The 16,598-nt window shown below is 42.4% G+C and overlaps 1 protein-coding gene across 1 annotated transcript in view; it reads right to left on the reverse strand.

Annotated features, from left to right (window-relative positions):
• Positions 1–8,278, reverse strand: part of cetp (cholesteryl ester transfer protein, plasma) — a 43,256-nt gene extending 34,978 nt beyond the window's left edge. The window contains exon 1 of the mRNA XM_034088219.2: positions 7,896–8,278. Within this exon, the coding sequence (XP_033944110.1) occupies positions 7,896–8,034 (139 nt within the window). The 5' untranslated portion in view covers positions 8,035–8,278. The remainder of the gene's footprint in view (positions 1–7,895) is intronic.
• Positions 8,279–16,598: the final 8,320 nt, after the last annotated feature.

Below are 16,598 nucleotides of genomic sequence, written 5' to 3' on the forward strand. Positions count from 1 at the left end.
TCCAGCAAGGGGCAATTGGTTATGAGCAGCAGCTTATGTTGTGTACACAGGGAACATACAAGAAGAAAACACACAGACACACCCGGAGCACAGATGTGGATCATTCCAATTTACACTATAAATACTTCAAAGCATCACAATAATAAATAGATAAATAAATAATCAAGTTAAAAGCCTTTCAAGAATTTAAAAGTTTGAGTGCAGAAGGGATGAAGGATTTAGAAAAGCGATTAGTCCTTTGAGCAGGTAGAGCATATCTTCGCCCTGATGGCAACTGACGAGATTCATGTGAGAGTTCACGACCTGGAGAGTACGCGACCTGGAGAGTTCAGAATGCTCTCTGCTTTCCGCAGAATCTGTTGGTTACAGAAGGAGTTTCAGTCTCTCTGTTTCACGCCGATGACCTTGGAGCAGGTCTTAACGTGCTGTTCAGGCTGTTCCTGTCTTTCAGCGTGAGGCGATGGAACCAGCAGATAAGAGAAAAACAAATACGGCTCTCAATGAATGCTTGGTAAAAACGACAAAGAATGAAAGGCCTGACAGAGAAAGAGTTCAGTTTGTGAAGAAGGTGCATCCTCTGTTGACCCCGCATCACAATACACTCAGTATTCACATCAAATTTGAGGTGGTCATCAAAAATGGTGCCCAAGTATTTGTATGATGTGACAATTTCTACCTTGTCATACAGCATTCCAACTATCTGTTCTTCTACGCACGAAAAGTTTATTATTCCGCCGGTATTTTGCCGCGCTTCGCCTCCCGCATTGAACATCGCAGAAACTCCGTTCGAACATCAAAACGTTCTGCTCGGTCGGGAATCGATGGCTATTACTTTTCTCATTCATAACTTTCATAATTCCAGAGATATATCCCATAATTCATCACATTTTTAACATTGAAGTCAACGGAGGAAAGCTTCAGACTTCAACAAATCTTCCTGCGACTTCAACTGCTAACTGTTCATTCATACTTTCACTCAGAAACCTCATTCCAACTTTAAAATGTTACACATCTTTCTGACATTACTCATGTAAAACAACTTCTGATTCTTACTTTTAGAGATATTAAACATTGTTCAGACCTTGTTACCTTGTTTTAGAGGTTTTCTTCAGATTTTAACATTACCTAGAGCAGGGGTAGGCAAGAAAGTTTGGCAGTGGGCCAATTTTTTGCTGAGCCACAAGATGGCGGGCCAGAACATAATCAAAGTCTAATTCAAGGAATTGATTTTGGTAAGAGGGCGCAGCGCCCCTGTTCCCCGGTTCAGAAAAAACTCTGATATCGTTGATGACCCTCCCCATCAACACTCTGATGCACAGTCAGATCCACTGATTGGTTCACTGATGATATAGGCGCCCAATCCAGAGCCTCTGGCTAGACCCGCCCAAAGGGAGGCTCGTCCTCTCTAGCCCCATTTCAGTCCCAAAGCCAGGGCTATTATCTGTATTTTAACAGACTTATCTTTTAAATTGAGGTGTATTTATTGTTCTCTTCAAAGTAAATTTTTCTCTGAAATTTTAGGGAGGCTAACGGAAACCCTGATGTGCGACTGTCAGTCCTATGTTGTAAAAAAAAAAAAAAAAAAACAATATTTTATTTTTGATTCTCAAAATTACGGGCCAAATAGTATTGCTGGCGGGCCAACAATGGCCCGCGGGCCGCCTGTTGCCGACCCATGACCTAGAGTGTGTGATGTCAAAGCTAGAGGGTAGAAAATCTTGAAATTTGCCTTCATATATTTTTTTTAAAACTGCCATAATTCCCAAACCCTACATTCCTGAGACATCATTTGTCATGACAAACGTAGGAAAACATCTCGTAGCTTGAAAAATGACAAATAATTAAGCAAAAATACTTAAACAAAATGCCTCTTGACGGCACAAAGTGACAAAAACATTCAACATTCCTCCATCAAAGCCCATCGTAATTTCAGGCTGATATGTCCTCACGGCAGCAGCCGCACACCTTTAGTTAAACTGCCAAAAAGGCCATATTGTTATCCCGAAATTAAACAAAAATTACACTTCAGATACTCAACTTCCTTGACATGCTTCACGCTTTGAAATTTCACAGATATCTGTTACGGTTCTTCCACAAAACGTTCACATGTGGATCTCTCATTCAGAACAATGGAAACCTGTGATCTCTGGACACCTCGTTAGCTCAAATAGAAACACCTGTGTCATGGAACACGATGATGTCATCACTCCAACTGACATGCTCAGAGCAGCAGACTTCAGACCAGCGTAGTCTCGGGCGTAGCTGCACCTGGTCTTAAGTGAATACACGCAAAACAGTAATTGTTGCCAAGCAACACACGTCTACATAATTTAACACTCAAACTCCGCCATTCAGAGCAAGCTAAGAATTGAATAACGAATATGGATAACGGAAACCAAAAGAAGAGAAAAAACAATGTTACTGATAGAGAGAGTAGGACATTAATTGAAATATATGCAGAGCATAAAAACTCGCTAACTGCCAAATTTAACAATACAAACTCGCAGCCTGGAAGTCGATCACTGGTGTGATAAATATCGATAGCAGTGTGCTAACAGTCCAGCCGTGAAGACATTCACGGGACAGTTTTGAGATGTCTTCAAATGCCATTGCCACGGCAACACAATGCTCGCCTTGAAGTAGTAGTAGTAGTAGTAGTAGTAGTAGAACCTTTATTTATCCAGGAAAATCAATTAAGAACAAATTCTTATTTACAATGATGACCTGACAGGAGGCAAAGGCTTCCTGAGGGGATGGGGTTTGGGAGGAAATAAAAAGACACACTCCGGGCACTACAGAACCCAGGAGACAACACAAACACATAGAGCAAAGATGACAGGCATAGCAGTTGAACATATAAAAACTCTAAAACAATATTGCTGTGGTTCAATCAGTCATTAAAATCAGCATCAGGCAAAGCAGCTGCATGTGTGCACCAGGGTGTCAATAATAGTGACATTGAAGGTGCGGGGGGAGACAAAGGTTTTCATTTGTAATGTTTTTTGAACGGTATTCCAGCTATCTGCCGCTGCACACTGAAAGGCGGAGCGGCCAAAGGATGTATGGGCTTTAGGGATCTTTAGCAGGATGCTTGTAGCTGACCGGGTGTTGTGCGTTGGGGGTGTGCGGAGTTGCAGTAATTGTGTGAGGTAGAAGGGAGTGAGGCCTAGGAGTGTTTTGTAAACAAACATCAGCCAGTGGATGCTGCGTCTGGTCTCAAGAGAGGGCCAGTTAGCCAGAGAGTACAGGTCACAGTGGTGTGTCCTGTAGGGGGCATTGGTGGCGAAGCGGATGGCGGAGTGATACAGAACGTCTAAATGATCGAGAGCTCCTTTACACGCCGAGCGGTAGATGGTATCACCGTAGTCGAACAGAGGAAGGACAGTCATCTGGACCAGAGAGAGTTTAGCAGATGAAGAAACACGGTTTTCTCATAACTTCAGTGAAAATACTCCAAACAGCCCTGAACTTCACAGGTTTGGTAACGATGCAGCCATCAACGCATCTAAGCGTATTATGGGGTGTCACCAAATGCCGTTGGCATGGCGACAGATCATTCGCCATCAAGATAGTTCAGAAGTTTGAAGTTCAAATATTCTGCTGCTTTTCCAAGCCTTTTTACTTTCATTTCTTCTCTCATCACACATTCAAGCCCCCAGTGTTCATGTATCATTTCAATCTAAATTCTTCACTTTCTTCTTACACAGTACATTTCAGCATAGCAGTTTAGCATCAGCTTTTCAGCATAAAGCATTCCCACTAGCAATTTCTTCAGGAATTGCATGCTCTAGTTGTGTATGATGCACTCCTTAGGAACATCCTTGTGACGTCTAAAATCAATGATCAATTCCTGGGTTTTGGAGACATTTAAATCCAGAAAACTGTCATCACACCAGGAAATAAAATCGATAAGAGCATACTCGTGACCTGATTCTGAGCCGCTAAGGAGAGGCAAGAGGGCGGTATCATCAGATAATTTAACCAGGTAGCTGTTGTCTTGCATGCTCCTGCATTTATCAGTGTACATTATAAAAAGTAGGGGCGAAAGAACGCCTCCTTGAGGCGAGCCCGTGGAAGTGATGACAGAGTCAGAGAGGCGTCCATTGACAGACACCTTCTGCTCTCTATTAGTTAGAAAGTTTAAAATCCATAAAACAAGTTGATCGGGCAGTTTAAAATGACTTAATAGGCTCTCTACCAGGAGATGTGGCTGCATTGTGTAAATGCTGAAGAAAAGTCAGCAAACAAAATAAAAGCCTAGCGTGGGCTTGCGGCTTGTCAAGGTGTTTGTGGATGGTGTGCAGTATAAAAAGCTTTGCATCCTCTACGCCTCTCCCTGCCTGATACGCAAATTGTAGTGGATCAAGTTCACCACCTACTACTGACATGACAGATGCATGCTGGGCTTTGTGATGTTGGACCACTAAGTAATTAGAGATAGCATGCTATTTGCTGTTGCATTTGCTTGATGTTCCGCTGTGTTAGCATGATTGTAAACTTGCAATCTTAGTTTATAAGTATTTATAATGAACTTGCAAGTACCATGCACGTTACTAACAGCTGTCCATGTTTCTGAAAATGGTTTCAAAGTGAATTACACCCTGAGGCTGCTGAGGTACTACTGTAGGTCACACCAATACAGAATGTTCAACCCAGTCTCACGGCATTTCGTGTTCACCAACACGATTTTTAATCTATTGATTCATGTTCACCATCACGATTTGCCCCTTTTTTTCGTGTTGCACAGCACGAATTTAAAAGCAATGTATTTCTACTGCCTGCAGCACGTCTTTTTCTTCGGTCGGGTCGTGGGAGACCGGAAGCTGTGTGGTTCATAAAAACATGTTCTTACTCAATATCAAGCCACAATTATTGCTTTTATTTTAAATCGTATAATTTCTGACTTTTGTTGCCGTCTGTGAGGAAAATAAATGGGGCTCAGAGCCTCAGGATACTGAAATCTGTATTTTTAAATATTTATTCCTTCTAATTTGTTATTCTTTTCAAAATAACACACTGTTATTTACTCACCAATAACACACAATTATCCTTGCTTTTATTTATTGGTTTAATTCCATAATCTCGGGCTTTTTTGGTGTCCGTCATGAACTGAATTTCAAAATAAAAATAACCGGAAACAGACGTAGACCTATAAGGGACATTTCGAGCATCATTGCGATTGTCAACATTTCTGAGTTTAGGATGGCCGAAGACACTACACTACCCATAATCCCCAGCTATCGTTTAGGACTACAGTCCCGTAAGGTTACGCAGAGCGTCAAACAGCTGTGTGAAATGGAACGAAACCAGCCAGACTATCCAAAACTGGAATCGAACGCCCCCCCAGAACTACACATGCTGTCTATTGTGTTTCGCAAAATGTTCTATGGGACGTCTCTACTGAACGTTTTCGTTTTTCCCACAATTAAAAGTTGCCAGTATTAAACACATTGGTGTTATCAAATGTAAAACATATAATTAATAAATGGGTGAAAATCGCTGTCCATAATGCGCAGCATTAATATATAGCATTAATATATACCCACATGACAGCTCATTGCTACTTTGTAATTCTACTCCACTACAATTCAGAGGTTAACCTGGTATTTTTACTCCACTACACTTATTTGAGTTACTTTGCAGATTCTGATTAATGATGTGAAATATAAACAACCCTTAAATCAGACTTTAGTTACACCTGAGTAAAATTCAGATAAGGTGATTGTCAAGTGCCAACAATCAGAAGAGATATTTGATAGTTGGTGCTTGAGAAGACTAAACATGTATCTGCAATTGACATGAATGGAAACAAGTAATAAAGTATATTAATTACTCGTTATCCTCTACTAATAGTTAATTAAAGACTGTATATTATGGCTATTTTGCACATCCCCTTCAAGATTTTCAAAGGTTTATTGACATATCATACACAACTACGGTGTAGTTATGCAATGAATTAAAAACTTGGGTCACAGGTTCCTCAACAGTGCATTACAAGACATCTATCAATATGTGTGTACCTCCACCATTAAACTGTCATATTCTGCACATTTCTTATTCTATCTACATACATAAGAGTATAATTAATGTGTATAATATCAGTTAAAATAAGTGCTTCAACATAGTTAACATTGCAGGAAAGCAATATATTAGACGTTAATTACTTTGTCAGGCTTAATATTTAATATTTAATGTTTAAAAAAAGGTTAATCCGTTTTTCTGTTTTGCACCTCCTCCTATTAATATCTTTGTACATCCTGCACTAAACTGTTTTATTGTAGAGATCACTTATAGTATCTTCTTGCTTTTTATATTCTATATTTCTACTTTCCCCCTATGAAAGTATGCACTCTTAATATTTTTGTAATCAAATATAACACATAAAAACAATAATTCAATAACGTGCTTTAACCACTAGGAGGTGCACACAAGGTGCACACAGCCATAATAACTTTGTATTATTAGTGTGTATGTACAACATCTGAAGATGTTAGTTTTATGCATGCTTTCACATCATTTTACAGCATATTGCTATACTATTTCAGACTCAGTATTTACATTCTTACATTCAAAGAAAATCAGTAATATCTTTAAAGACTACATTCCTTTTCTATCAGCTGTGCACCGTTATGGTGTAAATATAACCTATCTATGAATTAGATCAAATGTAAAAGTCAGCCGAAATAGTGTTGATACTGCAAGGAGACGTATTGTGTGAAGAGAAATTGAAGATGTTGTTTAATTGTTGATATATTTATGATCCACGTCAAGTATTCAGTATCGGCGGCATTTCTTCCAGTTTTTCCAAAGGTCTTCTCATCAGGGCGCTATAAATAAAGAACTACGGCAGATCTGTAATATGTAATGCAGCCGAACCGTGTATTACAATGGCGTTATGTGATGACTTTCAAAGAGAAAAGCAAGAGCACTCGGAATTAAGTATTATTTTATTCTTTTAAAATGTTTTCCGGATTTGATATAATATAAACACCAAATCCCAGCATGCATTGCGACTAACACATCTAATCAGCGAGCTTAAAACCATAGCTGAGGATCTTGGGTTATCGAAATGCCTACGTCTGTTTCCGGTTATATTTATTTTGAAATTCAGTTCCTGACGGACGCCAAAAAAGCCCGAGATTATGGAATTAAACCAATAAATAAAAGCAAGGATAATTGTGTGTTATTGATGAGTAAATAACAGTGTGTTATTTTGAAAAGAATAACAAATTAGAAGGAAAAAAAGATTTAAAAAAATACAGATTTCAGTATCCTGAGGCTCTGAGCCCCATTTATTTTCCTCACAGATGGCAATAAAAGTCCGAAATTATACGATTTAAAATAAAAGCAATAATTGTGGCTTGATATTGAGTAAGAACATGTTTTTATGAACCACACAGCTTCCGGTCTTCCACGACCCGACCGGAGAAAAAGACGTGCTGCAGGCAGTAGAAATACATTGCTTTTAAAATCGTGCTGTGCAACACGAAAAAAAGGGACAAATCGTGTTGGTGAACACGAATCAATAGATTAAAAATCGTGTTGGTGAACACGAAATGCCGTGAGACTGGGTTGGAATGTTACATTATGCTGTTTAAGGACAGAAACATTGCATACAGCTGGGTATTCACAGTCCAAAGCAACTGGTAACTCATTAGTACTTCCATATGTAATGAGAATAAATGAAGAAAAACATTATTACCCTCTGGAATATGAATATATATGGAATTAATAGCATTGAATCTGCATTAACGAGTGAAGTGTTTCCCATTAACTCCTTTTACAGCAATATTTTCGTTTGTTTGTTATCAAAATAATTGTTAATTTGATCAAGTATGGTAATGAATGAAGTAACTTTGGAGGTTAACAACAACATAGGGTCAAAATCCACTCACAAACAACAGCAGCAGGGTAGGTCAGGCGGCTCACAGCTCCCGTGAACCTGTAGGCTTCAGCGGGGTCCTGGAGGCAGGCATGGGACGCCCCAAATACAAAGAGGAAGAGCAGCAGCGAGGGGACAACATCAAGGGACATTGTGCAAGAGAGCTTCACCTCTGCCCGAGCGGTTTCAGGTGTCTAACCCTGCGGACAGTTGAAGTTCAATTTATGTTTGGAAGTGTACGTTTCCTGTGTTTTCCCGAGCAGTAGTCTTTCTCATCCACTGTCACCAGAGGCCCGAAGACTCCAGCTCCCAGATAACTTTCAGACAGCTCTGTTCGAATCTCCTTCTTTTTTTCTGAGAGAACCCGACCGCCTGCCTTGTTCTTTTAACTGAGGGCAGGCCACTGTAGTGGAAAGTCTTTCCTTCATCCAATCAGAGAAGGACACCTTGTGGGAGTCACAGTTGATGGACAAACACTGACTGTGTCTGTCACCCAAGGCCCCCTTAAAGTAAACTGGTCAAAGTGCAGGTTCTGTGATGCCAGTGTTAGAAAACCTCAGGTAAATAAACACAATCTAAAGCTTTATAGATTGTGCAAAGGGAAATAGTATATTTTAAAAATGATCAAGCGCTGGGTAGGGTGATACAACAGCACTGAACAGACACTGATTCAAAGTAGAAACTGCCTGTAGATTTCTAACATTCCATAGGTCAGATTGTTCATCTGACCTATGCAGCGGTCCGGATAATCGCTCCCGTCCTGAGACGGGAGAGCAGGGGCGTCTGTTTGAGGAGAAATCCAAGAGACGCCCAACACCTAGATTATTGGCCGCAGCCGCCATCTGTGCACTGAGCCTGAACATTTTCTCCAAATATTCCAGGGCCTCTCGGTCCCGCGGCAGCGGGGGCAGAGGTTTCTTCCCCTCCGCCCAAGCAGCTCTTCGCGGCAACAGATGGGCCGCCAGGCTCTCATCGAGGGGGGGGTACGCCAGGACACACCGTGTCTGATCGTCCCTGCACCTTGATAATGCCCGACATGTCGCCTCCACACACTGCCAGATATCTGGCAACGAGGGCGAGACGAAGGACGGCTGCGCCGGAAGCATCGGACCGTAAAACTCCTGCCTAACCCCTAGTTTCCACTGGGTCCGTCTACGGCGTGTTACGACTGCACCTCGTTTTTGGTCTGGCCTCCTCCGGCATCATACCCTACCGAGCGCGTTTCACGAGCGTTTCAGAAGCATTACGGAAGCGCAGCGTCATGTATACCGGCTCGCAGTTCTTGTTGATTTGGGCATATTTCCTGGACATTTGTACTTCTACAAGAAAGTAAGTAGGCGTAGTTAAATGGTTTATTTTTGTGTCTGTTTAAATCGTGTTTATTGTTGTTATTTCCTATTTTGTTGTGTTGTAGACTACAGACATAATTAATAATAATTGTAATAGTCCAGTTAAAAACATGAATCAAAGATGGGTTGCTGTATTTTAGTGGTAAAAAAAATGCATTCATCATCATAATTATTCTATATAATTTACACACAGTGCCTGTAAACCGAAGGAGAACGCTGGCCTTTATTCTCTTACTGGAAAGACTACAGAGGAGGGATGGGGGGAGGAGAAGGTACCGGTTTTGGGTGGTGGGCCGGATGCTGTCACCGTTCCACTTCCTGCCCGACATTACCTTACGGCTGCGTCGCGTCGAAAAATAGACTTCAATCCTATTTCGAGCGGAGCCCAGCGGCAAGACGCTTCTGGGACGCTTCTGAGCCGTAACGCAGTGCGTCTGGTGGAATAGCACCCATTGACTAGAGTGGCCTCGCGCGATCAACGCGGACGCTGCGGCGCAGCCGCAACGCGCCCGTAACGCACCGCAGACGGACCCAGTGGAAACTAGGAGTAAGGCGGCTTATAGGCCTCGGTGGCAGTGGTAGGGGGAGCGGTAAGCCTACACGCTGCGCCGCCTGGGTCATCACCGCTGGGAGTGCTGGATCCTCCTGGCCATTGGAACCGGGGGTGTCAGACAAGGAGATGTCGTCATCTTCCCCCTCCGTGAAGTCGACCACTCCGTCCCTCGGAAGGGCGAACTCAAATGGCCCGTCCTCCAGATCGTCCATGTCCACCACCTCGAGGTCCGGATCTTCCACGTGCACCTGCGGGCCGAGCTTCCTCCAGAAGTGCTCCGCACGATGCCGGCGGCTCAGCAGCGGGATCGAGCAACAGGCAACGCAGGCCGGTGTCTGGCCCATTCCCTGCTCGGCATGGTCCGGCCCCAGGCACTGGAAACACTGGCGGTGCGGATCCGCTCCCGCAATCAGGCCAGGGCACGACGGGCAGTTTCGATGCTCCAGGAGTGGCTCCATTTCAATAATATTCGCTTTCCTACTTTCTCTCAAACGTCTCAGACTCAGTGTCAGTATCACCTCCGCTCGCTGAAGAGTAAAGGATGATGGTCAGGAGGCGAGGCCTTCTTTTATACGGAAGTGAGATGCACGCGCATTCAGGTAGGCCCGCCCCGGGGCTGGCTAAGTCTATAGAAATCTCAGTAGGTGAATGCTTGCATGATAAGGTAGTACCCATAGAGTCCAGTAGAGGGCGGAGCCTGTGAGAGATATAACGTACACTATTCAGTTCTTATGGTGATTCCCTTATAATCTAAAGTGTCTATCTTTTCGAGAGGGGTCTGCCTGCAGACCTCCACTCTCAGGACAGTTCCGGTGCAGACCTCCACTCTCAGGACACCTCCACTCTTAGGACAGGAAGTGCACGCTAAGAATTCCAAAATAAAATCACCACTATCAGTACATTGCCACTTTCCAAACAGGAAATGCACGCAAAAACAAAATAAAATCGTACTGACACTTATTATCTATATAGATATATATGTATTTATATTAGGGCTGTCAAGTTAACGCTTTAATAACGCGTTAACGCAAAAAAAAATTAACGCCACTAATTTTTTTAACGCATGTGTATTTTTTTTTTCCTCGGCCGTCCTGTAGTTTCAGAGTGCATTGAGTTTAAAATACCATCTGCTGACAGCCCCGCTCCTGCCGCCCGCTTGTGGCAGACCACACTTCCACGCTCACCGGCAGGCACCGACTGGCCATCGGGAGGACCGGGAGGGTGTGTGTGTGGTGTGTGTGTGTGTGTGTGTGTGTGTGTGTGTGTGTGGTGTGTGTGTGTGTGTGTGTTGTGTGTGTGTGTGTGTGTGTGTGTGTGTGTGAGTGTATGTGTGGCCCGAGCGAGCGAGAGAGAGACCTTACGTGCATTGTTGTTGTTGTTGTTAGCATCTGGTGCTAGCTAGCTGCGCTAACGGATATAAGGAGCTGTTTAAATGAAAACAGAGGAGCGACATTTCGCCACAACTGCACCGAGCACTTGACTTGATGCAGGAAAACAGACAGCGGGACATTGTAGGAGAAGTCAGCACACTCATGATTGCAGCAACATGATTGCAGCGTCCAGGCAGCTCCCGTTCGAGCATATGCCTTGAGTTGCACATAGCTCCAACGATCCAACACACACACACACACACACACACACACACACACACACACACACACACACACACACACACACACACACACACACACACACACACACACACACACACACACACACACATATATACACACACACACACACACACACACACACACACACACACACACACCCCCCATTTGTATTGTATGAGAGAGGTTCCAGGTTGTTGTGTTTAATATTCATGAGAATATTTGTCATTGTTCAAATGATAATAAACATTAGCATAAAGCATATGTGTCCACTCATATGTTGATAAGAGTATTAAAAACTTGAAAAATATTCCTCTAAGGTACATTTAGAACAGATAAAAAATGGGCGATTAATTTGCGATTAATCGCGATTAACTATGGACAATCATGCGATTAATCGCGATTAAATATTTTAATCGACTGACAGCCCTAATTTATATATATAAATACGACATCTTGTATTTTAGTTACACCTGCTAGACAACAGTGGAAGGTTCGAGAAACAACCGTGTTTGCCGGGTGCACCGCGGCGAAGGTGGAGAGGTTCCAGCTGGGAACCTCCAACCCGCTGCGGGACCCGTGGGACCCCTGGACGGTGCGTCTTGGTCACGCTTCATAACGGCCGGCTCGGGAAGGAAGAGACACGCAGAGTGCGGGAAGTCCCCAACGCAGCACACCCTCCCGACCATCAGAGTCGAACCCGCAGTTCGGAGGAACCGACCGCCAGAGCGGCGTGGAGGCCATCCGACAGTGAGTCATGTTTGCCATTCGATCAGTGAGAGGAGAGGAGAAAAATGCATAAAAAATTGTCAAAATCCGTTAATATATGGATGAGTGTGGGGGGGGCTGGACACAGGCCAGTGGGGGGACACCCAAGGACCGGGCAATGTCCCCGGTAGAAACCGGGTGAAATAGCCAAAATAAATAATAATAATAATAATAATCATAAAACCGGGGAAAATAGGGGGAAAAGTGAAAGAAAGTGCCCGAAAATAGGCACTCGTGAGGCGGGCAGAGTCCCCTGTCAACTCCCATTACATTCCTCCATGGTGTCATTTGAGCGAAAAACTTTTACGAGAACCAGGCTGGGGCTGCAGACCGCAGCAAGGAGGCGTTTCCTATAGGGGCGTTTCCTATAGGGGCGAACGACGGGAGCCGGCTCTCGCCCGCGAACGAGCCGTTTTTATGTTTTGTTTTTGCGGAGGGATCTAGATCGGCATGAAGGCACATTATGCAATGTGCAATGTGGACATTATCCCGCTTATTACACATGGCCACATTCTCAACAAAGTAACGACATGACTCCCAATAATAATTGAAATGCTTTTATGGATTTAGAAAAATATTTTATTCATTTAAAAAATAGTTTTATGTATTGATTTAAATTGACATGCATCCGCTAAGAAAAGTAGTCCGTTGTTACTGTTTGACCTAACGTAACAACGGCAGGAACTGCTTCTATAGTGTTTTTGAGGAGCTTTTTGATTACAGATTTGAAAACATCGTTGCTTGCTTTAAAAGTAGCACGATTCATTATGTCAAACCTTGAAAGATATCCCTGCCCTAATGCCAAAAGTAACTGGCAACTGAATATGTGTCGCCGTAGCTATGATGTCTATGTCTGGACCGCTGCGTAAAAAGGAGGGTTTCTGCCCCATTACTTCTCTTCTTACTTCTATAAGAATAAAACACGGAGGACGGAGATCTCTTTTTGTTCCCCTCTTCTCCCCGCTGCAGCCTAGCAGTTGATCTCAAAGCACGCTCCCCTCTCCTGCAGGGAGAAAAACTATATTTATATACTTTATATAGGTTGATACAGTAGCCCCTTTTTTTAAATAGTTTTTATAGGTGTTGCCATTTGTTTTGTGTAGCGTGGTTCTACAAGCAAGTCAATGCATTCATTGGGTGGTATCAGAGAGTTACACGGGTCTGTAAATGCAATGAAAACAATTGGCCACAGCAAATAATTTATATTAAACATGTAATTTTTACTTTTGAATACTTTAGTACAAAGGATGTCTTGAATAATTTAAGTGATATTATATGTGTAGCCTACACATATAAATCATTAGTCAAAACAGGGCTACATTTGATTTAATTAAAAGGTATAATATGTGGTAAACTGAAGAGCCCTTTGGGAGCCGAAAGAGCCGGCTCTTCTTGGTGAGCCAAATGATCCGGCTCAGCAAGAAGAGCCGGAATTCCCATCACTAGAACAATGACTTCTTCTGCGAGGATTTATAAAAGCAGCTGGAATCCCTTAAGTTGCTATTGGATAAAAAAAGTTAGGATACGCCCCTATAGGAAACGCCCCCTATAGGGGCCATTGGCCCCCCCACCTTTCAGCCCTGCCCCACATTTTCCTAGCAGCAGATTTATTTATTTTTTTTTTTTTTTCATTCTTTATTTCGAACAGATTACAAAATAACAATTAAAAAATAACAAAATGTGAAAAACAGAATACCGTATTGTTATAATACAGTATTTATCCACATTCATGGTAATATTTGTATATTCAACAAAAAAAACAAAAAAAGTCTTCATATTAATAATAATAATAATAATAAATCATATGTGTCCGAAAGGGAGTAGGAGGAAGCAAATGCTTATTAATTCCCACCCCTTATTTTATCAATGATTGTCCTTTAAATCATTATGCAAGTTATTCCTACTTAGATTTACATTTATATATACATATACAATAATTTCTCATCTTCAATCACCTTTCTTCATTCTCATATTTTTCCAAAAAAGTGTTTCTGTACATCCTTTTAAACTGAATTATGCTCCTGCTTTGTTTTAACTCCTGCTCCAAACCATTCCATAAAATCACCCCACAGATTGTTAAACTCATACTTCTCAGAGTTGTTCTGACCTTGAGTTGTTTAAAATGTAGATTTCCTCTCAAATTATACCCACCCTCTCTGTCTATGAACAATGTTTTTAATTTCCTAGGAAGTAGATTATGTCTGGCTCTGTACATGATTTGTGTCGTTTTAAATTTAACCAGATCAATTCACTTCAATATGTGTGACTTCAAAAATAATATATTAGTGTGTTCAAGATATCCAACATTATTGATAACTCTTATAGCCCTTTTTTGTAATGTGCATAACGGCTGTAGGTTGTTTGTGTACGTGTTTCCCCAAATCTCCATACAGTAAATCAGATATGGCAATATTAGTGTGTTATATAGAGTATACAATGAGTTATAGTCCAGAATGTATCTGGCTTTTCCCAATATTGCGATATGAGGTTTCCAGCTGATTGTGTGGTCTAAAACCACACCAAGGAGCTTAATTTCATATACTCTTTCTATGTGTATGTTATCTAGTATTAATTGTATCTGTGGATTTGTTTTATGTTTTCCAAATAACATAATCTTTGTTTTTCTTATATTTAATGATAATTTGTTTGTGTTTAACCAATGTTTTACTTTAATCATTTCTGCTGTTATCACTTCCATTAGCTCTTTCAAATTGTCACCGGAACAAAACATATTAGTGTCATCTGCAAATAAAATAAATTTCGATATATTTGATAGTCTGCAAATGTCGTTGATGTATATTATGAACAGCTTTGGACCCAACACGGACCCCTGAGGTACTCCACAAGTTATGTTCATGTATTCTGATTTATGTTCACCAATTTCAACAAATTGTTGTCTGTTGCTTAAATAATCTCTCAACCAGTTTAATCCCACCCCTCTGATGCCATACCGTTCCAGTTTTATCAGTAAAATATTGTGATCTATGGTGTCAAATGCTTTTTGTAAGTCTATAAATATTCCCACTGCTTGTTTTTTATTGTCCATGCAGTTTGCTATTTTCTCACTTAATTCCATTAGTACCATAGATGATCTATCTTTCCTGAATCCATATTGACTGTCGTCCAAAAGCTGATGTGTTTCCATGATACTGTGCCGCGGAAAACTGTACAACTCCCGTTTCAATAATTCCCCTAATAATTAATAATTCCCCTAAAGTCGCATCTAAAACGTGATCTGAGGTTACGTATTGTAACCCAGCTTCTATGAGTATACTATAGGCGCAGCCCTCTAAGGCTATCGCTATTGGGTAATCCCACTGCACGTGTGCAGCACTGACAGACTTATTCCACGCCCACCTACGACGTGGGCCCCACCTCCGGGCTCACTTCCGTATAAATAGGAAGTAGGCCCTACAATCCGCTCCCACAGCTTTTCTTCAGCTATTCGCGGCACCAGTGGGGCCCGAACCTTAGAGGGCTGCGCCTATACTCATAGAAGCTGGGTTACAATACGTAACCTCAGTTCTATTTCGTATAAGGCTTCGCCCTCTAAGGCTATCGCTATTGGGTTAAGGGCGAAGCAGGATGTAGTCCACGCCCCACTGGTTCCGTCCGTTACCAGAAGCACAAAACACACCTACTCAGTTAATAACCCATGTCCATTTCGCCGTGCGTAAATGGAGCATCACGTTCCCAGGGAATATAGCATTAAAAAATGAATATTTCCCCATCAAGGAACTAAGGTAGGCTTACTCGGGCTACCTGTCGTTTAAAAAGTAGAGTTTTTTAAGTCTTACTTGTTAAAAACGATCAAGAGAGGGGAGCAACGGCCGCGTTCTACATGCCGACAGGCAGGAGAGAGGCCTGCAATTTGGAAAATCCCCGATATTCCTCAATCTGGCAGACTATTCAGTACTGAGTGTGTCAGAGAGGAATGGGAGACATCCCTCAAATAAAAACGAATAAACGAACAGGGTGAAGACCAAGATGCAGCAGTGCAAATGTCTTCCACTGTCATTCCTCCGAACAACGCCGTAGAAGTTGATATTCCTCTGGCGCTGTGCGCTTTAATGTTTTCCGGTGGATCCAACCCAGAGGAGACATACGCCTGTGACACCGCCTCACCCAGCCGGTGTGACAGGCGCTGTGCAGATAGAGGCTGGCTATTTGCGTAACGCAGCCGTGCGTGTAACATAGCATGTGAGGCGGAGGAAAGAAGCCCTCCAACGTTATCACTCTCGATCTGAACGAGCTTGTGATCACCTTCGGCATAAACGCCGGGTTCGGGCGTAACACAGCTGAGCTGCCATCTCCTTGGATCTGGAGACATGACGGAGCCACAGAGAGAGCAGACACATCACTCACCCTTTAGCTGACGTCAGAGCCAGGAGCAGAGCTACCTTGGCTGACAGAAACTTCAGGGGAACTTCATCCAG

Source organism: Pseudochaenichthys georgianus, chromosome 7, assembly GCF_902827115.2.
Source record: "Pseudochaenichthys georgianus chromosome 7, fPseGeo1.2, whole genome shotgun sequence".
In the NCBI taxonomy this organism is placed as follows: domain Eukaryota; kingdom Metazoa; phylum Chordata; class Actinopteri; order Perciformes; family Channichthyidae; genus Pseudochaenichthys; species Pseudochaenichthys georgianus.